The 23,821-nt window shown below is 49.3% G+C and overlaps 1 protein-coding gene across 2 annotated transcripts in view; it reads right to left on the reverse strand.

The window, feature by feature from the left end:
- SLC35F3 (solute carrier family 35 member F3) overlaps positions 324–23,821 on the reverse strand; it is a 94,129-nt gene continuing 70,631 nt past the window's right edge. The window contains exons 3-7 of one of the 2 annotated variants that reach the window (XM_001927867.7): positions 16,491–16,710; positions 8,359–8,484; positions 6,637–6,829; positions 5,725–5,814; positions 324–1,819 (exon numbers count right to left, since the gene is read on the reverse strand). In XM_001927867.7, the coding sequence (XP_001927902.4) occupies positions 1,584–1,819; positions 5,725–5,814; positions 6,637–6,829; positions 8,359–8,484; positions 16,491–16,710 (865 nt within the window). In that variant the 3' untranslated portion in view covers positions 324–1,583. The remainder of the gene's footprint in view (positions 1,820–5,724; positions 5,815–6,636; positions 6,830–8,358; positions 8,485–16,490; positions 16,711–23,821) is intronic. The other variant, XM_005670968.3, reaches the window with a different exon arrangement.

Consider the following 23,821-nt stretch of genomic DNA (forward strand, 5'->3'; position numbering starts at 1 on the left):
GTGTAGGTTGCAGACTTGGCTTGGATCTGGCATTGCTGTGGCTCTGGCGTAGGCCGGCGGCAACAGTTCCGACAAGACCCCTAGCCTGGGAACCTCCATATGCCGCGGGTGCCACCCTAAAAAGACAAAAAACAAAACAAACAAACAAAAAAAACTGTCTGCAAAACAAACCTCCTTCCCTTGAGGTGGTTGGGGGACATATGTTCCTGGAAGGTGCAGGAGGCTGGGGCCTGCTGGGGGAAAACTATATGGTGAGGAAGCTGGAAAGTCAGATGCAGCACCCGGGACAGTAACACAGTTGCCACCAAGACAGCACAGAATGCTTCTTTTTTAAATAGTTTATTAATCTGTTTGGCCAAACAGGTAATGGAAACTGAGAATAATAATTTGCTAAAAAGTTCAGGTCATGAATGCCCCTTTCCCCTAAGAAACAAAAGACTCCATGGTTACAGAGTGCACCATTGGGTTATGACAACATTTCAAAATAAGGTTTCCATTTCTGATGTAACAATGTAAACTTCAAAAATAGTAAACTCTAACCCCCTTGTCCCTCTTTACAGATCTATCATAGATAGAATTTTCTGGCAGACCTAAATTGTATAAGTAAACAGCCTGGTGCTTAAAAGTTTCGTAAAAAGGTTTGCAGATTCGGTAAGTAATTTTTCGGTCTTGGTCAAATGGTAAAAGCAACCAGCAATTCATCTTCCGCGGAGTCCACCTCGTATGCACACCGTGACCCGTGTTTCCACTACACTGGTCATCCGCTTTGCCGTGTTTGTACACACACACACATTTATATAGTGTTTTATTTGTTTCTAAAGATTTCTACATCTAAATGATAAGACGGCGCCAGTGACTTATAATGTCACCTTGCTTCACATAGGTAAAGACGAAAATTCTGTAGAAGGCACTGTAATTTCTCTTGCACGATCTTACACAGACACGTGAGAGCAAGCCAGCAGGGGCTGAGACTTAACCTTCCCTTCCCGTTCCCTGGCTCGGTCTGTCCTCCTCCAACTGCCACCCCCAGCTTCGCCACAGTCCATGGGTTTTGATGCCTTTAACCTTTTCGGCTCCACCCCCTCACATCCCATCTACCCATCCATCCAGATATCCATCTCTCCAAATTAACGTAGAGTTATCTTTTGGTTCATTGAAATCCCTTAGAATTAAGAGTACAGCTCTGGTATATGACAAAATATGACCTACCATAGCTGAAAAATAATCACAGTGTGCAATGTCGTAGTCAGCTGCGAAGGTGCAAAACATTTGCCCTGCCTTGTCAAGAACGCCCGTCCTCCGAAACAGTCTAGGCAAGGATCAGCTGAACCCGCTTCACATTCATTTAAAAAGTGCGGAGAGCTGCCGCTTCTCCCTTTCGGACTGAATTGGTACCCTTAAGGGAAAGGTCTGATGTGAAAAAAGTGCAAGCAATTTGGACATGCCAATAAATACCGTAGAACTTACCGCAGATTAACCAAAACTGTACAGGTATGTACACCTCGCCAAACTGAGGTTCCCCCTGTCAGGCACGGATCCCAATCACCACCGTGAGCGGCCCCGCAGGGTCCCAGAGCCGGGCCTCAGCGGGCGAAGGAGGGCCGGGCCCTTCTGCTCTTGCTCTGCGGCCCCAGGCCCACGTCCGCGCCGCCCTCGGCCGCCTCCTCCTTCTTCCTCACTTTGAGGCGCGTGAGCAGCTTGATCAGCCAGACGTCCCACTCCTCCGGCAGGAGCAGGAGGAGGAAGCCCAGGCCGATGATGATGATGGCGATGACCCGGACCCCGTTGAAGACGATCTTACTGGTGTAGTGATCGACCACTGCGGAGACGGAGAAGGCGGGTCACTCGGGAGGCGGGGCCCAGGATGGGCGGGGGCGGGGCCCCAGAGGGCGGGGCCGTGGGCGCCCCTGGCAGTGGGTGACCAGCCGGGCGGGCGTTGCCTCGGGCGGATCACCCTTAACTTGGGAAACCCTGCCTGGTGTGAGGCCCAGCATGGTGCTTCGCCTCCCCAAACTGACCTGGCACCTTAGTTCCGACATTGATTTGTGTGAGAGACAAAATGAAACACAGGGCAGTTGGAGGGGTGTGTGTGTGTGTGTCTGTGTGTGTATACACCAGAGTTAAATGTACCCATCTCTGGGGTGGCAGGATAATTAAAACGTTATTGCTTTCTTTATATTCTTGATACTTTTCACATTTTTTATAGTGATATACTTTTATAGTTTAAAAGCACTATATATATAATGAATAAAGGATCATCCTACCTACAAAACAGAAGCAGACCAGGGACCTGGAGAGCAGGCTTGTGGTTGCCAGGGCAAAGGGGAGAGGGAGTGGGCTGGACTGGGAGCTTGGGGTTGGTGGCTGCAAACTGTTATATTTGGAATGGATGGGCAATGGGGTCCTGGTGTGTAGCACTGGGAACTGTGTGATGGGGTCACTTTGCTGTATAAGAGAAACTGAAGAAATATTGTAAATCAACCATACTTTAATTAAAAAAAAATTACCAACATAAAAAAACCAAAGAAAAACAAATCAGGGAGTTCCCCTTGTGGCTCAGCAGAAACGAATCTGACTAGTCTCCATGAGGATGTGGGTTCAATCCCTGGCCTCGCTCAGTGGGTTAAAGGGCTGGCATTGCTGTAAGCTGTGGTGTAGGCTGCAGATGCAGCTTGGATCTCATGTTGCTGTGGCTATAGCATAGGCCGGCAGCTGCAGCCCCAATTCGACCCCTACCCTGGGAACTTCCATTTGCCACGAGTGCCGCCCTAAAAAGCAACAAGAAAAAAAAAGAAAAGAAAAGAAAGAAAAAACAAACAAATCAAATCAATTACCTATCAAATTAATAAAGTTTTAAGATGCTAAATATATAATATTATATAATATATATTACATAATATATATTATGTATAATGTAATATACATAATATATATATATAATATAAATGTACATATATAGTATATGTTTGACGACCAAACCTGACTTAGTTCTTTTAAGATAATAAATATAAATTCTTGTTTCACCCCAGGGTATTATTAATGTGAAGTGGTAACACCACCTGTGTTGTCACCGACTATTAAAGTTTATTAAAGGCCCAAGAAGCTCCTTCCTGACTCACATCAACTGAGGGAATACAATGAGAGTGGGACTTGTGCCAGTTGATACAAATCCAAATTGTCGTGCTTTTCATAAGTAAAGATTGAAAATCTTTCAAGTATTGGTTTTCTTTTCTTTTCATTTTCTTTCTCTCTTAACTAAACCAAAAAAAGCAAATTTGAAGCCTGTCTCCACACAAGGGAGAACCAGTTGGCTTTTATCTCATTTGTGGAAGAGGGTTTTCTGACTTGAATGCAGCTTTTGAAACTGGACGTGCTGGACCCTGTCCCCCATCTCGCCGAGTGAGGGCTGCCCTGTTGTCCCCCTTCGTGTTCTGCCATGTCCTCCTGCCCCCTCCGCTCCTTCATCCTCCCTCGCCCAACTCTTCCCTTGGTGGGCAGAGAGGTAAAAGTTAAACCTAAAAAAACCACTTAGTAGTGGTTTTCTGGAGTTAGTAGCCGTTTTCTGGAGTTAAAGTGTCTCCTTTGTTTCACTAGAATTCAGAAGTCCTTTTTTTTAATATTGGCAGAATAGCCTGTTAATTCACAAATGGGGACAGTTAATTAGCAAGTCCCATGAGCTGCACCACAGAGGGTGTCAGGGCACGTCAGGAAGCTGGGTAAGCCCTTTGCCCCAACAGGTCAGGCAGCAGATCCTTTGCTTCTTGCTCTGAGTGTGATTGCTTCCTCGGGCGTGTTATTGAGCCTCTCACACTGCAGGTAAGTTGTAAGTCGTAAGAGGATTTGGATTTATCTCTGGCACACCTGGCTGTGCAACAGGGTCAAAGCAGATTCTGTACAAGGGCCCCCTGGAATGTGCCTCCTCAAAACAGGAACACCGTGTGACTCTATAGGCGCAGTGAGATGCGGGGGGACTAGGTTGCTGAGCTGTTTTTCAGGAGCTTGTGGGGTGTGGAGACCGACAGGCTGGACCACTTTTTATCAGCTCTCTGGGAGCTCTGGGCTTTCTGCCTTTGGGAAGTGCCTCAGATCATTTCATGTGGTCCTCAGACACAGGGACACCCTTCACTTCCAGGGGACAGGCGGAGGCCCAGAAAGGTGAAGCGTGGGGAGTGCCATCCTCCAGACAGCAGAGGGGAGGCCTATACAGAACGTGAGGGGTGGCACATGAGAGAAGCCAAACCTCAGGAAGAGGTTCAGGAAGTTGAGAGCGGCTGCTCCTGGGCTTCCAGGCATATTAACACCAGACTCGGGAATTCCCATTGTGGCGCAGAGGAAATGACTCCGACTAGTACCCATGACGTTTTGGGTGTGATCCCTGACCTCGATCAATGGGTTAAAGGATCTGGCATTGCCATGAGCTGTGGCGTAGGTCGCAGACGGGGCTTGGATCTGGCATTGCTGCGGCTGCGGTGTAGGCCAGCAGCTGTAGCTCCGATTGGACCCCTAGCCTGGGAACCTTCACATGCTTCGGGTGTGGCCCTAAAAAGCAAACAACCACAACAACAACAAACAAACAAACAAAAAACAAACAAAAAACCCCCAGCCGACTGAACAGGATAAAGGTTGCCTTTTCCCTGGGGGGGATTCCTCTAATGGCCTGGAAGGGAGCAAGTGGGAGATGGCTTTGGAGGGCACTGTGCCAAGACCAAGGGGTGATGTGATTCACAAATAGATCCTATAGGGATGCCGAGGGTGAGGCAGGGGGATTCTAGGAAGCAAATCCCAAATCACAGCAGAATGAGGCAGGAAAAGGAAGGGGGAGGGAGCAGGTGATGACAAGCTTTGAAAGAGCTGCCACGGGGCATGTGGTACGTCCCTGGTGAAAGACAAAGCAAGACACTGAGTAGCTGGGCAGAGGGCTAACTTCTGGGAAGCAGGAAACAATGTTTATGCTCCTGCAGTTTGCAGACACGCCCCTACGTCACACCTGCCATACCCTGAGCTTACTTTCTCTCCTAGAAAGCCACTGACAATAATTAAAAATTTTTCCTGCTGCACATTTGTGTATACTTATTTTTTTCCTTTCTTTCTTTCTTCCTTTCTTTCTTTCTTTCTTCCTTCCTTCCTTTTTCTTTCTTTCTTTCTTTCTTTCTTTCTTTCTTTCTTTCTTTCTTTCTTTCTTTCTTTTTTTTTTTTCTTCAGGGCCACACCCGAGGCATATGGGGGCTCCCAGTCTAGGGGTTAAATTGGAGCTGTAGTTTCCGGATCAGATCTGAGCTGCCTCTGTGACTTACACCATAGCTCACGGCAATGCCAGATCCTTAACCCACTAAGTGAGGCCAGGGGTTGAACCCTCGTCCTCATGGATACTTCTCAGATTCATTTCTGCTGAACCACGATGGGAACTCCCTGTGTATACTTTTTAATGATAGCAATGATATTCATCTCTTGACCCCCCCCAGTGCCAGTTCGAATCGAGATGGCTTTCAACTTTCTGAATCTTGGTGTGATAAGTGAAAATCCGCCCATTCGGGAGAAAATACTGCATGTATCCCAAATATCAACATTTCACCTAAGTGCTTTCTTTCTCTATAGAAGGATAAACATGCCTTAGCACAGCAAGAATAGATATGAGTATGTGTGAGTATGTGTATGTGTGTGTGTGTGTGTGTGTGTGTGTGTGTGTGTGTTTACGAGCAGATCCAGAAGGCCGTGAAGGTTTACCTGCATTCACAGGTACACTGAGGACGATTCCAAGAGACATCAGAGTGGGATAGGTAACAGCAATTCCAAAATTTAATACAATATTGAATGCTGAAATAAAGAATAAAAAAGTGGGTGTTATTCACCACTAGCCCTGGGAGGCAGAGGCGTTTTGCCCTTTACTCTGACTCAGTGAACCTGGGATTCCTGCAAGGGTTCCAGGACTGCGGACTAGGGTCAGACATCCTGGTTCTTCAGCTCTCCTCTCTTCCCTAAGCTCTGAAGAAGGGAAAGAAATTCAGAAAGGGCGGTTACCAGGGAGAAACCATCAGAAAAGAGGACTGGGGCCAGCCTAACTCAGCCCATCAACTTTTCTCTGTTGCTGGCAGTGCTTCTGGGCTGCGTATGAAAGGGAGCTTTGGGACAGACGTTGTTAGAAGGAAAGGACATGAGGCGTGTCCTTGGTTGCTTTTCTGCTTAGGACCAGCCTTATATCAAGTAACAGTGATGAGGACACGAATACTTAGGATCATTGATAATATTCACTGACCATTACCAGGCAGTGTTCTGGGAGCACCACATACATTAATTTACCAACTTCCTAGCAGCCCCATAAAGAATGTGCCTTGACTAGTAGATGACACATGGCACCCTGGGCTGCCAGTTCACTGTTCAGAGCAGCCAGGACCACGAGTGGTTCTGGATTAGACTCCAGTGTCACCACTACAAAGGCTTCACACAATGACCTAGATAAGCCCCAGAAACTTTAGGATGAAAACACACAATGACCTAGATAAGCCCCAGAAACTTTAGGATGAAAACACACTAGCTTTTCTCCTTCAGAAGATGGGTTTCCAGACTGCGCTCGAGCGGCGCGGCTTCTGCTGTCAGTCCCTGCTTGCTGGGGATTCTGACAGGGGGATGGCCACTTACTCAATAAAAGGACTGAAAATCCACAAAGGTTTCCCCATGGAATGTCATCGAAAGAGCTCCAGTGTTCCACTTTGGTAAAGTAGAGGATGATAGGAATACAGGTGATGAAGACGATATTGAAAACACCCAGAACGGACAAAAATAAGGCAGCTTCTCCAAACTTAGCACTGCCCAGGAGGAGCTTGAACAGAACCTGCAGGAAAGAGCAGAGGGGGAGGGGTGATGGCGGGCCTGGGACCCCAACTCCCCATGGCGAAGAGGGTACACTCGATAAGCGGGGGCTGGACAGCCCTGTGATGGGTAAATTCCTTCTATGCAGCCTTCAGCGAAGGGCAGTGGGATTTCCCTACACTCAGCAACATCACCACGGAGAATGACTCTCCCAGCACAGAGAGGGCAGCTTCCAGAATCATGGGTTTTCACATCAGTCTGCTCTGTATTCACGACACCACATCCCAGCTTCAGAGCACTGAAGACGGGGAAGCCACCTTGATTAGAAGGATCTGCCATGATGACACATCCCTCTGGGTGACCCCTACTGTTGATCTCTGACCTTGCACCACACGGTTTGAAAACTACCGCCTCCAAGAAAAAGGGCTTTGGCTGCAAAGCCATTTCCTGTACGTCAAAGGGGGAGGGATTATAACACGCAGGGCCCATCTCTGCTCTGTCCCACCGTCTCCATTCCAGACCTGGCATGGCTTTTAGTGGAACCCACCCAACTTTGATTTCTTGCACCTGTTCTTTTTTGCACATATTTCAGAGGCATAAAAAGTGAGGGGAGGGACAAAAGTGACTGGAGTGGCCAGAAGCTGAGCTCACAGAGGCAGAAGACCCCAGTTCACCATGTTTAAGGAGTGGATGGACCAATATTAATCTCTGCAGTGATGTCCCTCTGACTTTCCTCCTTCATTTTCCAGCCAGTTTACATCTCTTTCGAGTATTTCTGGGCATTTCTAGGCAGGAAGCATGGAAAGGGCCATACGGTAAATTGCTTTCAATCTTCCACCTACTGGCCTCTCTGGATAAAGATCAGGGGATGGAAGAGATGGAAATGCAAGTCCAAATGAGAATATGTGGTGTTCCCGCTGGGGCACAGTGGGTTAAGAGTCTGACCGTAGCAGCTCAGGTCGCTTTGGAGTGTGGATTTGACCCCCAGCCTGGTGCAGTGGCCATTGCTGCAGCTGTGGCATAGGTCACAGGTCAGATCCAGTCTCTGGCCCGGAAACTCCATATGACATGGGTATGGCCATAAAAATCACTCACTCACTCACTCAATCAATCAATCAGAATATTTGTGTTCATCGTGGATGGGGTTTCTATGTGCTCTCTGCTTCCCATTAGCATGCAGCTCACTGAAGACAGCAGAGTGTGGCCCTTTTACTGTTTTCTGCATGTGGGCAGTGGCTTTGCAGTCACAGACTCCACATCCTCTGGGTAAAATGTGTCCCAGAGAAGGAAGACGGCCTGTGTGTCTCTCTCTGTGGGCAGTGAGGGCAGGGAGCTGAGGAAGGGTGAGAAGGCACAGTTATTTCACCTTCCCAAAGCTTCTAGTGTGTTTTTCCCAGTGCTGGGAAAATACACAGAAAACACTTATGCCGTGACCCCTGGGTACATGTTAGCTACTTGATACGGTTAATAGAGAGCAGAGGTGAGAGTTGGAGTCCCGCCTCCCCCCGCCATACCCAGGGCAAGCCCAGTGGGCTGGCGCCCTGAGCCTACCTTATAGAGGGCGGACATGGACGCGGAGCCCACCACCAGGGCGATGCCGATGACCGAGTGGCTGTGGAAGCCATCGGCGTAGGTCATCATCACGATCCCAGCAATGGCGAGGATGGCGGCCACGATCTGGATGGGAGGAAGACACGGTGGTCAGGGTGGTGGGTGGCAGGGAACCAGAGGGGCTCCCTGAGTGCCAAGGAGGTGGGGGGAGGGCACGAGAAGGCCACGACGGGAGGGGTGGTCCTTTTCAGTCCTTTGGAAACCCAGCGAGGCTGCTCTCCCGTCTAAATAAATATCCGCCCCTGCTTGAAAGGAGCACCCGGTGAAGGCCAGCATGACCCCGGAACAGGAAACGGCTGGCAGCAGGAAGGAGTGCCGTGGGTCAGCATCATATGGTGGCCAGTCACCATGATCCTGGGCACCCGAGCGGAGGGGGCCATAATCCCAAAGACAGGTTATCTGGTCATGACCACGCCTGGTGGGCAACACCTGGAAACCACCACTGCGCTCCTTCCCAACCTTCCCAAAGCACCTCCTGGGGTCACGCTTTCAAGTACTTCCCATCTCAACAGCGAGGACATTGTGACGGTCACATGTCTCGGCCCATTTTACATGCCAGCAGTAGGATTATCTAAGAGAGCTCGTGTCACTCACCAATCAGCGCTACACACCCTGTCCTAACCCCGGCGTGCAGTTTCTCGGGGGGGCTGCTGCTGGCCTGACCCCCACGGCCCCCCTCAATCCCATCCTCATCCAGATACAAACTTCTCAGATGGAATGATGCTCCAGGGACTCAGACACAGTCCTGATGTGCAAAGCCAAACTGTCTGAGCACATGAGCCATTAACTTGGGACAGCATTTCGCAAAGGAGAAACACATTAACACCCAGAATAAGTACAAGTTCCTTCCCCCCTCCGCCAACTTTGGCTGCCCCGCAGCATATGGAGTTCCCGGGCTAGGGATCAGATTTGAGATGCAGTCATGACCTAAGTTGAAGCTGAGGCAATGCCGGATCCTTAACCCACTGTGCCGGGCTGGGGATCGAACCTGCACCCCAGGGCTCCCAAGGCACTGCCAATCCTGTTCTACCATAGCGGGAACTCCAAGTACAAGTTCTAATCAAATTGGCTGGGGAGCTCCCTTAATGTCGCTGAGGGGCAGGAGGGGCTACTGTAGGGAGAACACAGGGAGGGCAGAACACACATGTGCAGGACAAGCTTTGACTCTCGGATTTACCAGTTTTCTCTCATGGGTTGTTCAAAACTGACCTCTGCTCTCTATCAACCATATCGAGTAGCTAACATCTACCCAGGGGTCATGGGATAAGTGTTTTCTGTGTATTTTCTCATTTTATCTTCCAAATACGTGGCTATTTCATTCATTTCATTTTATAGACAGGACTACTCAGGCTCAGAGAGGTTCCGTAACTTGCCCAAAGTCACAGAGCTGCTGGGTGGCAGAGCAAGGACACACACTTCATGTCCCATTGCAAAGTCAGTGTTTATATATACACACAGAAAGCATGACTCACGTAATAAACCACTGCTAACTCAACTCGGAGATCTGAAGGGAGAGTTTCTGCAGGCTCGAAACAACACGTTTAGATGAGTGAAAGATAATGTGGTTGAGCCTCAGTTTGAGGTAGAGACTTCTGGTGCTTTCCTCCTGCAGTATTTTCACATAATGCTCTGTCCACCCACACCACAGAGGCCCTGGGGAGAGCAGGTGACTGTCAATTCCCAGAGAAGCGCCAGCCCTGCTCTGTCTACCTGCTGTTCCTAGTTTAATGGTTCACTCTTAGCCGCATCATTCTGCATCACGCAAGGCATGTATTTTATATTCAAATGCTACAGGTGGTGCCATGACTCTTCACTAAGCAAAGGAAGCAGGTACCAGACTTTTCCCCAGAACAAAGGGCTGGAGAAGCAGCAGGAGGTCACGGAGGTGTGGGTTCTGCTCAGAGGACACACAGGGGACAAGGACGCTGGGTCCTTCTACCTGGCTGGGCAGCCAGGTCAACAGAACCAACCAGAAAAGGAAGGAAGGACAGAGGGGAAGGCAGCTGCCTTGCAGAAGATGCAGCGCATTTCCAAAGGTTCTCAAGACTTTCCAAACATAAAGATGAAATTGGAGGAAATAAAGGAGAACAAGGGGTATCGTGACCTGAAGATTGACAAGGCAGATTGCGGATCTCTTCCTCTTTTTTCTCCATTGATTAAATCATCAACAGCTAAAAGCTTCTGTCTGAGCTGTGCTGTGCACAAGAGCTGAGGGAAGAGGCGAGACATAGAGGGTGTGGGTGGCCACTGGTCTTCCAGCCAACATTTGAGACGCCCAGGCCAGTGGGGTGTGGGGTCTCTGCCAGGTGGAGGTGGGGTCAAGCACCCCTCTCTCCCAGTTCACACCTCCAGGTTTTCTTCTGCTTTTGGGGGGCGGGGGGCAGTCCCAGCAGCCACAGGGCACAGGATTTTTTTTTTTTTTTTTTAGCTTTTTAGGGCCATACCCAAGGCATATGGAAGTTCCCAGACCAGGGGTCAAATTAGAGCTCCAGCTGCTAGCCTACGTCACAGCCACAGCAATGCAGGATCTGAACCGCATCTGCAACCTATGCCAGATCTGGGCCGCATCTGCGACCTACACCACACCTCATGGCAACACTGGATACCTAACCCACTGAGTGAGGCCAGGGATCGAACCTGTGTCCTCATAGATACTAGTTGGGTTGTTACTGCTGCACCACAACAGGAAATTCCCACAAGTCACAGGATTGACTGCCCCAGCCACAGGGCACACTCTCTGGGCACCAGCAGCCCTGTTAGGACTCCCAGCCCCGAGCCTGGCGCTTGACCAACACACTAGAGGGGAAGCTGGTGGCTTACCTCGCTTCCAATGCCCCTTCCCCAGCCTGAAGTCCCTTTGAAGATTCCAGTTCTCTCTTTTCTTTTTATGGCCACACCTGTGGCATTTAGAAGTTCCCAGGCTAGGGGCTGAATCAGAGTTGCAGCTGCCAGCTTACACCACAGCCACAGCAAAGCCATATCCTAGCTGCATCTATGACCTACGCTGCAATTTGTGGTGACCCTGGATCCTTAAACCACTGAATGAGGCCAGGGATGGAACCCGCATCCTCACAGACACTATGTAGGGTTCTTAACATGCTGAGCCACACAAGGAACTCTTTTAAAAAGTAAGTGCATAGTTTGTATTTCACATCCTAACATGTCTGGGCTTCTGGGTTCCTATTTGGAAATGCCCCTTATCTACTTCCTATGCTGGGTCGACCTCTCAGGAGGGCCAGTCCTGTGTGTCCTGGTCTCAGAGGGTGCTCATCTAGAGCTGGGCCTCCCTGGGGAGGGGGCCGAGTCCAGGATGGAGTAAAGATGACGGAATGTCCCCACTTGCCCCCCCCCGCTTTCCCACACTTTCCTGTTGCCCACCCCACCTCCCCTGTGGGTCCCGCTGAACAAGGACTTGGGGATCCAGACTGATGGGTGACTGTGGCCTGGGACCAAGGTAGGGGAAAGCCACGATCTTTCCCTTGGCTGGAGAGGAGGAAGACGTGGGCATGGGGGATGCCCAAGCTGGCGTGTTGCCACTTAACCTCTAAACGATAGCTTTGCTGTGAGGTCATCCACGGTGACCACCGGCCGGCCCCCGGGACACTGCATTGAGCCCCAGCAGCTCACTGACATGCCCGTACCCCCTGCGGCCACGCTGCTCCCCATCGGTGGTCAGGCCCAGAGGGACGGGCCACCAAGGGAGCACTGAGGAGGGAGCCACCCTCAGACCAGCTCTGCTCCCCACTCCTGCTGCGTGTCCTCTGCTAAACGGAACCCTGTTTGTGATGCATTTTAGATTTTACAGTTTGGGGCGGTTCCAAAAAGGTAAAGAACAGTCTACTTTTTAAGGTTTTCTTTTTCTTTTTTGGCTCTACCCAGTGCCTGTGGGAATTCTGGGGCCTGGAATCAAATCCTCACCACGGCAGTGACAATGCTGCATCCTTAACCTAATGAGCCACCGGGGAACTCCCGAGCCATCAATTTTTAAGTTTTTTTTTGGCTGCACCCTTGGTACATGGAAATTCCCAGGCCAGGGGTTGAACCCATGGTATAGCAGCAACAATGCTAGATCTTAACCACTAGGTCACTAGGGAATGGCAAGAATAATTTTTAGATATACTTCCTCTGACACTTCTCCTCCTGAGCCCTGGACTACTCTCACCGACTCCGAGAGTCTGGGGGAATTCAGACATCTTCTAGTTCACCCCTCTTGTTTCAGAGACTGGAAAGGGGTTGCAGGGCCGTGAGCCCTCCCCCCCACCAGTGCTCCCCCACACTCCGTGTGCTCTGCGTGCCCTCCCCCCGGCTGGGCTCAGATGGTGGGGGCCGGCCGCCGACAGAGAAGTTGGAGTCAGATCAATGACGTTCAGGAAGGGCCCCTGTGAAAGGCGGCAAGCATGTAATTATGAAAACCACGGCTGGAGTCTGCTGGAGAGGGAACCTGCTCTTGGAAAACGTCCAGCCCCCTAGGAATGTGCTGTTGGCGCCAGCGGGCCACGGGGGCCATGTCACAGTTGGCCCCTTTGCTCCTTGCTGGTCCCTTCTAGTTAGAAGTCTCTGCTGGAACCTCTGAGACTCTGATGGTGGTGCAGCCCATCAGCCCTTTCACTGTCCAGCTGCTGACCACAGCTGGGTAGGCTTTGGCTTCCAGGGGGGCATGCTTCATGCCCCCCAAATTCTACCTGCTCTCATTCTACTGCGACTTCTGCCACACAAACACGGCTCCCTAAGTGTCAGCTTCTTTTTTTTTTTTTTCTCTCGTCTTTTTAGGGCTGCACCCCCAGCATACAAAGGTTCCCAGGCTAGGGGTCCAATTGGAGCCAGCCACAGCCACAACCACAGCCACAGCAATGCGGGATCCGAGCCATGCCTATGACCTACACCATAGCTCATGGCAATGCCAGATCCTTTACCCACTGAGCAAGGCCAGGGATTGAACCCGCGACCTCATGGATACTAGTCAGATTCGTTTCCGCCGAGCCACGATGGGAATTCCATCTAAGCATCAGGTTCTGACTTTGTCAACCAGAGAAGTGGACTGACCCATCAGAGCCTGCTAATGGAGAAGGAATTAGAAGAGTAACAAGACTGAGAAAAGAGAACATTAATTGGCTTTCACGTGTAGCTATCACCTTATTTTGTTCTCACAACTATGCTATCAGATGAGTACTAACAATTTTATTTTATTTTATTTTTTTACTTTTTGTCTTTTTAGGGCTGCACCCATGGCATACGGAGGTTTCCAGGCTAGGGGTCAAATTGGACTTGCAGCTGCCAGCCTACACCACAGCCATAGGAACACAGGATCCAAGCCGTGTCTGTGACCTATACCAGCTCACAGCAACAATGGATCCTTAACCCACTGAGTGAGGCCAGAGATCGAACCTACATCCTCAAGGATATTAATTGGGTTCGTTACCTTTGCCACAATGGTAACTCCCTAACATTTTAAAATGAGGTCATTAAGGCTCAGAGTTGTTAAATAACTAGTTCAAAGCCCAAGAACCTCTAAGAGTGGACTCAACCCTCCTCATGCCATTCTGGGCTGGAGCACCTCCCTGTTGCATTATGGCCCCCAAGCCTAGAGAGCCGGGAAACGCGTGAAAAGTGCACCTAAGCTTGAGAACAAGGTTGACCAGGGGGCCAGCTTGGGCTCCTCTCAGCCACATCCGATGCTGTAAGTGGCCTCAGTCTCTGCAGCACTCGAGGCTGAACATTTGCTTCTTTCTGGTTGGTCCACGTGACCTGGCCCTGTTGATGTTTTCCAGGAACCGTGACCCTTGTAAGCCAAGTTACTGCCTTGGTAATGCACGCCCTCGCCGTCATCCCTTCCACACGCAGTGCTGGGCCTCTGTCTTGTTCTTGATATGTGTGCGCTCAGCCTTCGGGGATAGAGTCAGTTTCCTTCCAGCTCTGGAAAGGGCTCAGTGGTAGGTGCCAGCTGACCCAGCAGTCTGAGACAAAGTCTCCAAGAACTCGGGTTCGAGCTGATCTTGGGCTCAAATCTCCATCTCTTTACCAAGGGGGGGACCGTCTGGTCACTCTGGCCATGCTGGCGTCTTACTGATTTTGCTGGTTCTCTGACGCTTAAGGGAGAGAAGACACTCCACCTTGACTTGGAGTGGGTGACCTTAGGTGACAGGCCACTTACTTCTGAGAAGAGTGACGATCATTAGACCCATGACTGCCTGGTGTTTACAGGTTAGAAAATCCCACCAACAACACCGGCTCCTTGGACCTTGGTTTCAGTGCTGGCCTAGTGCTGAAGGCTTCAACATACAGCCTTGTTCCATCTACAGTGGTCAGCACGGGCCAAGTGGATCAAGTGGCCAGGATGCTAGACTGAATCACAGCTCAGGGATGCTGGGGGAAAGCCCTCTTAAAAAGCATCCAGGCAAAGAGCTGGGTGTGCCACCTCTACTCTCCAGGGGTCCAGGATGGTTTCAGTATTTTCACCTCTCTTTCTCTGAACCTTGAAAACATTGTGTCTTCTGCTGCTTCAATGCAGACTTAACCTTGAAGCATCGCTTCCTGGCAATGGCGTCACTTGGAATTGGCTTTGGTCTCAGAATCATGCTATCAAAGCTCCATGCATTCTCCTGGCTCTTTGCATCAAAATAAAGGCACCATGGGCCCTGGGACATTTGAGTCTGGAGTGTCCAGTCAGGTGGGCTGTTGGACAGATCGCCGCAGGCCAGATGGCATTTCTTGTGGAGATGTGTTCCCTGGATTATCTGCTCAAAGCTTTTCTGGGTCGGAGCACGGTGAGTTCTTATTCCAAAATTAACACTAAGCCTCAAAACAAATTTTCCCCCGGCTGCAAAAGCTAAAAATACGACCCAACAGTTGACTCATGTCCCACTGCTGTTTGAGTAACTAGGTGGGCGTGAATCCACCGTTAAGGTGATGTCACTGTTCCCAGGACAGTGAGCAGAGGACACTAAGCAGAGGGCCTGGTGCCAGCAAGGTTCACTCTAGCTGGACCACCCTTCAAAGGGACTTTTAGCCTCCAAGCTGGCCTGCATGACCAGAGGGCACAGGACGGAGTGAGTGATGCTCTGACTAAGAGCACTAGCTGCTTGGTCCAATCCTTTATGTCCTTGTTTGAGGCAAGGTGATGACGGGCAGTGGCAGCTCCTGGCCACCAGAGGGAGACAAACAGAAGCCGGCAGGATGCTGTGTCCAGGCAAAATGTCACCTATTCCTTTTATCCAGGGCTAGTCCCTCTGTTTCAGCTGCTGTTTTGTGTGTGTGTGTGTGTGTGTGTGTGTGTGTTTTAGGGCCACACCGTGGCATGTGGAGGTTTCCAGGCTAAAGATCGAATTGGAGCTACAGCTGCCGGCCTACACCACAGCCACAGCAATGTGGGATCCAAGCTGCCTCTGCAACCTATACCACTGAGGGAGGCGAGGAATCAAACCAGCAACCTCATGGATCCTAGTTGGATTCGCTTCCGCTGTGCCACGACAGGAACTCCTCGGCTGCTGTTTGATAGCGCATTTGTGACTCGCTAAATGTGACTGGACTTCAGTGGAATTTACACAGTCTCAGTTGTTTTAAAAGGGGGTACTTCAGGGATAGCATTCCATTCTTCCTGTCCCTGCACAGTGTGGACAGTCTGAAGTGCGTCCGGCCTGCTTCGGCACTGAACACACGGTCCAGACCAAGGGCCCAGCAAGACTGCACATCCGTGTGGATGCGGAAGCGCCTTTGGCTTGCGGATAACTCCTACGCGTAGAGGGTAGCAATTTGCATGTTAGCAAATCGCTCTGGGCTGCAGGGCCCAGCTCCCTCCTCCCAGGTGGGCCCCCGACCTGAACGCACCAGGGAACCCTGGTTGAAATGCTTGAAATGAAAGGTGCTTTAAATGAATGCTTATCTAGAATGGGTTGCAAGCAAGAAGGTGTGCAAGAGCCAGGGCCCTGGGCTGGGCTCCTTTTCTGCTGCAAATCACAAGGGAAGTGGTCAGCGGCTGGTGCTTACAGCCCAGCACATGGAGCTAAGCAAGCCGATGGGCGGGTTTTGGTTGGCATGACCGAGTGAGGGAGGAAGACAGAGAATAAGGAACTTACCCTCACTCCCATGAACCTGTCCCTGAGAACGATCCACGAGAGCAAGAACACAAACGCTTTGTTGCAGCAGAACAACACGGAGACATCCGTAGTGTTTATTTTCTTTATTGCATGTAAGTACAGGTAGTTTGTGAGAGTCCAAAGAACACCAAAGGGTGCTGCCTTGGTAAAAAACACCTTCAAAGTCAAGCCATTGTCTCCAAAAAATCGACAGCATTCCCTAAAACAAGGAAAGAGAAGCAGTGTTATTATATTCTTGGGTCCAGGCATCGTTTTCTCCCCCTCTCCCAAGTTTGTTTACTTTTTAGCAGATGTAGGAAAGGGTGGGGCCCTTTTATTACCATTTTATAATTTTTGCTTTTTAGGACCACTGGTGTGGCATAGGGAAATTCCTAGGCTGGGGGGGGGGGTCGAATCGGAGCTGTGGCTGCCAGCCTACACCGCAGTCACAGCTACGCCAGATCTGAGCTGTATCAGTGATGACACCATAGCTCATGGCAACAGTGGATCCTTAACCCACGGAGCGAAGCCAGGGACAGAACTCGCATCCTTACGGAGACTATGTCAGGTTCTTAACCCACTGAGCCACATGGGAACTCCCTATGATTATTTTGTATCAGCATCTTTCTATTACAGCCCTTCAATCGACTGCTTTTAGTTCACTGAAGAAAGTGCTGCTTGAGGCTCGGCTGTGGTGGATTAGTCTTGCTGTCCATCTGGGATTTGGAAGGGATGGTTCCGGCAGAAGGCAATGTTGGGACCCTCTGATCTGAAGACGCCCCAGTTCCAAGTGACTGCCCAAGGGCTTCTGGCACTTGGTTAAGAAGACATAGACGCCTCTAGGTCTTTTTTTCCCAGGGGGGCAGATGTTGGGAGAGCACTCGCTGAATCGCATTTTCTAAAAATCTGCCCCCCAAATGGAATAGCTTTTGGGATCAGGCAGCAGCTGCCATGTCTTGGGCACACTGAACACATTCTGGCTATGACAGCAGTAGGGTTAACTGCCTAGCCATTTTCTCCATGAGACCACTTTATTTTCTTTCTTTCTTTCTTTCTTTTTTGGCATCCCCGTGGCATGTGGAGTTCCTGGGCTGGGGATCAGATCTAAGCCGCAATTGCAACCTACGCTGCAGCTGTGGCAGTGCTGGATCCCTAACCTACTGTGCCAGGTCAAGGACTGAACCTGAGCCCTAGGGTCCCAGCGATGCCGCTGACCCTGTTTCGCCACAGCGGGAACTCCCATGAAGCCACTTTTAGAGTTTGTTCTTTCCCTGGCTGGAAGGTCCTGTCTCCATGCCACCTGAGAGGCTGGCACAGAAGGAAGAAACAGGTGCAAGAGCTTAGCATCTTCAGAGAGGAAGAGATGCACAAACACTGCAGAAGTTTCTTTTTTGTTTGCTTTTTAGGGCCACACCTGAAGCATATGGAGGTTCCCAGGATAGGGGTCTAATTGGAGCTACAGCTGCTGGCCTACACCACAACGCACGGCAACACTTAACCCGCTGAGCAAGGCCAGGGATCGAACCCGCAACCTCATGGTTCCTAGTCGGATTCGATTCTGCTGTGCCATGATGGGAACTCCCAGGAAATTCCCAGGTTAGGGGTCAAATGGGAGCTGTAGCTGCCAGCCTACACCACAGCCACAGCAATGTCAGATCTGAGCCATGTCTGTGACCTACACTGCAGCTCACCACAATGCCGGATGCTTAACCCACTGAGCAAGGCCGGGGATTGAACCAGCATCCTCATGGATACTAGTCAGATTACCACTGAGTGACAATGGGAACTCTGATATTGATCTAATTTAATTAAACTTAGAGGTTACCCTTCTTAAAGGGACAGAACACAGGGAGGATTTCCAAGTCTCCCTTGACTATTATAAAAAAGGATTCCCATTGTGTCAGGGGCCATGCCAAGTCAATTGGACACCTCACCGATAATCTGTGCTTGCCTCGGCCTGAGTGTGATGGATGTAGAAGTGGTGGGTGGGATACAGACACGGTGGGGTAGTGACAGCCCAAGGTGCTGACTGGAAGTGGGGAGGAGGGAGGGTGTCCATCCTAGAGACAAAATAGATTTCTGGGCCCAGCAGAGCGTGGCTGGCCTGTGAGGACTCATGGTCAGGGGATTACAGCTCGGGTGGTGGATCTCAGTTCTAATGAGAACCCAGGGAGCCTAGCGCCTGATGTTTTAAGACCAAAGACTGTGCACTAATCCATGTCAGCTGGCTGGGGGACATGACCCCCCCCCATGGCAAGGGGACACAAGAGGGATGACATCATCTCTGCCAGAGACCTCCTCTTCTTCTTTTTCCTTTTTTGCTCTATTAGGGCCACACCCACAGCATAAGGAGGTTCCCAGGCTAGGGGTCTAATTGGAGCTGTTGCCGCCGGCCTACCCCACAGCCACAGCAACGCGGGATCTGAGCCGCGTCTGCGACCTACCCCACAGCTCACAGCAACGCTGGATCCTTAACCCACTGAACAAGGTCGGGGATCGAACCCACAACCTCATGGTTCCTAGTCGGATTCGTTAACCACTGTGCCATGACGGGAACTCCTGTCATTGAATTCAAATCAGGAAGTTCATTTATCACCTGTTATAGTCATAGTTCTAGACAAGGCACTGCAGCTGATACAGACCAAGTAAACAGTCCCTCCTCTTGAAAAGATTATGGTACAACTGGGGAGATAAAACTGATTCCGCCAAAGGAGGCAATGCAGGTTTAAATAAAATCACCTATTAGATGGTGCGGCTTATAATAACACTACGGAATTCCTGTCCGGCAGAGAGAGTTGGACTGAGGGGAGAAAGTCCCATAGAAGATAAGATTTTGAGTTGAACTTTGAAGGATAGGTAGAACTTAGACAGCTGGGGTTGGGGAAGAGATGATATCCTTAGAGAGAGAAGAAATGGTCCCCACAATGCAAGAAAAAATAGCTATTAACAATGGAAGTTGAAATTGCAAATTAAATATAGAATAGTCGAATTAAAAAAAATTAAGAGTGAGAATATAAAGTCAAGGTAACCTCGAGGAGGAGGTGAGAGTGAGAGCGAGAGGGAAAGAGAAGGAAAGAAAAGATAAAGAGAGAAGGTCAGGCCAGAAAGTCCCATACTGAACTATAAGAAAGAGGAGTTCCCATTGTGGCTCAGCAGTTAATGAATCTGACTAGTATCCATGAAGATGGGGGTTTGACCCCTGGCCTCGCTCAGTGGGTTAAGGATCCGGCATTGCCATGAGCTGTGAGGTAGGTCGAAGACACAGCTCTGATCCCGAATGTCAGTGGCTGTGGTGTAGGCCGGAAGCTGCAGCTCCGACTGGACCCCTAGCCTGGGAACGTCCACATGCTGTGGGTGCAGCCCTAAAAAAATGATAAAAAAAAAAAAGCCCCAAACCAAAAACCTCCCAACAGAAGTAAAACAAAACAGGCCAAAGGATAGGAACTCATAATAGTACCAGGCATCTCAACCACAAAAATGGAAGCTAGACAGTGATGACCTTAACATTTGCCAAGGAACAATATTTTTCAAGGCAGAATTCGAAAGCCAGCCAACCATCCAGCCAGCCAATAGGAGGGTAAAGATACTCTTAGGGAGGCAATACTCAAAACACTGTCTCCAAAGCCACTGAAGGATGGGTTGCACTAAAACCAGGGTGTAGACCGAGGAAGAGGAAGATAGGGCAGCCAGGGACAGGCTCCACCACGGGCAAGAGTGAAAAACTGCTTCAGGATGGCAGACAGGGGGCCGCAAAAGGCTCTGGAAATGGCGGGAGTGGGGTGGGTGAGGTGGGGGGTGTCTCCTGATCAAGCAAGCACAGGGCACATGTGGACAGGTTTTTGAGATGGTGGAACATTTCGAGGAAAACAGCAATCAAGAATGGAAATCAAGGTAAATGAGAGAGAAAAGAGGCACATATCGATGGCAGGAGAAATGCAGGCTGTTCACAAAAGGAGACAGAGGTGGTGAGTAACATCTGTACGCTGATCATAGACACAATGAACCCCAAACTGGCCCAGCGTGAGGATGGAGGGCACAGACTCAGGTGAGGTGGGATGAGGTGGAAAAGAAGCAATGTATGTTCACATTTACGAAACACGGGGGAAAGGAGTTCTCGTTGTGGTGCAGCGGAAACGAGTCCAACTAGGAACCGTGAGGTTTCGGGTTTGATCCCTGGCCTTGATCAGTGGGGTTAAGGATCCGACATTACCGTGAGCTGTGGTGTAAGTCGCAGATGCGGCTCAGATCTGGCATTGCTGTGGCTCTGATTCGACCCCTAGCCTGGGAACCTCCATATGCCGCGGGCGTGGCCCTAAAAAGACAAAAAAAAAAAAAAAAAGAAGAAGAAAAGAAAAAACAAACAAAACAACAACAACAACAAAAAAATAGAAACATGGAGAAAAGAATTTAATTCAGGTAAAATGGCATAAATACCAGGGGAAAATATCCACAAGAATCTGGAGTGGCTGAGAGAGAAGCTGTGTTGGAACGGGAGTTGCTGGGTTTTAATGGGATGTCTTTCACTACTATTTTGTTTTTCCAAGGTGTGTCCATTTAGTATGAAATTGCTAAATATAAAAAATTGTTTAAAAACACAGGAGAGGTCAAGTCGCTGTGGTTGCAACTGAAATGGGAGTGCCCTCACTCCCAATGGGAGACAGTTCGGAGGGGTACAGTTTGAAAACCACAGATACAGAGAAACCCTGCCAGTTCCCTGTCATAAGGGTGCTGTAGCCCAGACAGATGAAACGATGTGCTCAAGTTCAAGTTCAGTCAGAGAGTGGTGGAGCCAGACCTGTAGCTTTTGCTTACTCCTTAATGAACAGCAATGATCCCGTCTTTCTCTCCTGGATTCTCTCCACCTCCATTAAATATGCATAAGCTTCGCCAACTTTAAAATACCCACTCCCAAGGCAAAAGCGAGCATCTCGTCAGCCCCCTTTCCTCTCTTTTCCCTTCTTTCAGAAACTTTTAGAAGAGTAATCTGCACTCGTGTCCCTTGGCGGCCTCACTCACTCGTCTGCGCACTCTAATCAGTTCCCATCACTCACCCAAACCCTTAGACCGATAGCCAATGACCTTCTAGTTGCTAAATCCTACAGGCAACTTCTGGTCTTCACCTCACTCTTGGAACCCTCTGACAGCACTAACTGTTCTGTCCTGAAACAACCCTCTGAGCTTCCAACTCAGCACTGCCCCCCGCCCCAGGTTTCCTCCTGCCTTGCCACACCCTTCCAAGGCTTCTCTGGTATTTTCCCGGGTTTGCTGCTAGTTACCCCTCTTTTTAGCCTGCAAAGAGTCACTGAGCAATCTCATCTACTGTTATGACTTCAAAGCCCAACCAGTGGTCTAGTCAAAACCCTCCTCCTGTCCAGTACCATCTGCATCCTGGACATCCCAGACACCGCAAATTTGGCCTTGCCTAATGAACGCCACCATCTTCCACCTCAATCCTCAATCATCCTAAGGTACCATGATTCATATTTCTACTGGCTAGATATTTGGGAAACACTCTTAACACCTCCTTTTTCCTCTTCACATCTAATTCATCGCCAGGCTTACAGGTTATTTTTCCTAAGTATCTCTTTGTTGTGACCAGCACCTGCCCTGTGCCTCTGTCCACCTCACTTGGACCACAGCCACTAGAATTACTGAGCTTCTCTGCACAGTTGTCTCTCCTCCAATTCAACCCATTCCATACTCCATGCTATCATTAAGGAAATCCTCCTCTAGCCTCATTTTCCCTTAGGATGATGGCCAGGTTCCCAACAGGCTTACCAGGGCCTCCCTGACCTGGTCCTGGCCCACAGTGCATTATCCATCACCACTTCCCCACCCCTACTCTGAATTTAAGCCACTTTGAACTCATTTCAGTCACTTGAATTCAATGCTCTTTCTTTATCTGCTCTCATTCTCAATGGATTTTCCAATTCCCTGAAACACTCTTCCTCCTTTAGGTGGTTTCTTCCCATCCGTTGGGTAGCAGCTCATAGAACCTCTTCAGTGAAGTGCCCTGATTTGTGTTCCCAAAATGTTCTGTATGCCTCACTATATGCATAGGACCTTTTATTATAACTGCTTGTTTTATCATCTGACTTCTTCACTAGAACATAAGTTCCATGTGGTCATTCCATTTTTGCTTCATTTTGTATTCCCAGAGTTTATCCCATAACATGTTTTTTTGGGGGGGGGCCACACCTGCAGCATATGGAGGTTCCCAGGCTAGGGGTCGAATCGGAGCTGTAGCCACCGTCCTACACCAGAGCCACAGCAACGCAGGATCTGAGCCGCATCTGCAACATACACCACAGCTCACGGCAGGCAACGCCAGATCGTTAACCCACTGAGCAAGGGCAGGGACCGAACTCACAACCTCATGGTTCCTAGTCTGATTCGTTAACCACTGCGCCACAACGGGAATTCCAGGAATATTTTTTAACGAATGGATGTGTTCCTTTTTATGGAGGAACACTCATTTCCAAACTATGCACTGACCAGCAGTCTTAGAAATCCCAGGGATTGTTTAAAATACAAATTGCTTGAATTCATCTTTAGACACGTTCAATCATATCTTCCCGTAAGGGGCCTAGGATTCTGTAGAGAATGGTGCAGTTTATACAAAGATTACATTCTTGACTGCGTTCCATGATTCAAAATTCACAAACCTTGATTTGTTTTCCCACAGTAGCACTGTGTTTCTGTCTGCCAGCTAATGCTAAGACGGCTACCTGACATTTACAATTCACTTGGCCCCCCAGAGCTGACATTGTGATCCTTGTTTAACTTTTAAAATCTCAAGGGAGTCACATTATTTGAAATTTTATGCATAGCTGAAACATTAGTCACACACCTGTACTTTGCTACTGCACATTTGCATTAAAATGTGATTGCATTATATTTTTAAAAATTTCCAAATGATTCTCAGGTGCAGCTATGTTTGGATCCAAAAGCTCATGCTGTCTCTCTTTCTCTTTCCCTGTTTGCTGTATTTCTTTTTATGAATTTTTAAAATCATGGCAAAATCCATATAACATAAAAGTCACCACCTTAACCATTTTTAAGTATACAGTTCACTGGTGTTAAGAACGTTCATATTATTGGGTAGCCAAACTCTAGAATTCTTTTCATCTTGCAAAACCGAAGGGCTAGACTCATTAAACAACTCTCCACTTCTCTTTCCTACAGCTGCTGGCAGCCACCATTCTACCTTTTATCTTTATGAATTTGTCTCCTGGAGGTACTTCATACAAAAGGGATCATTCAGTATTTATCCTTTTGTGATTGACATTTCATTCAGCTTAATGCCCTCAAGGCTCATCCATATTGTGTCA

Source organism: Sus scrofa, chromosome 14, assembly GCF_000003025.6.
Source record: "Sus scrofa isolate TJ Tabasco breed Duroc chromosome 14, Sscrofa11.1, whole genome shotgun sequence".
In the NCBI taxonomy this organism is placed as follows: Eukaryota; Metazoa; Chordata; class Mammalia; order Artiodactyla; family Suidae; genus Sus; species Sus scrofa.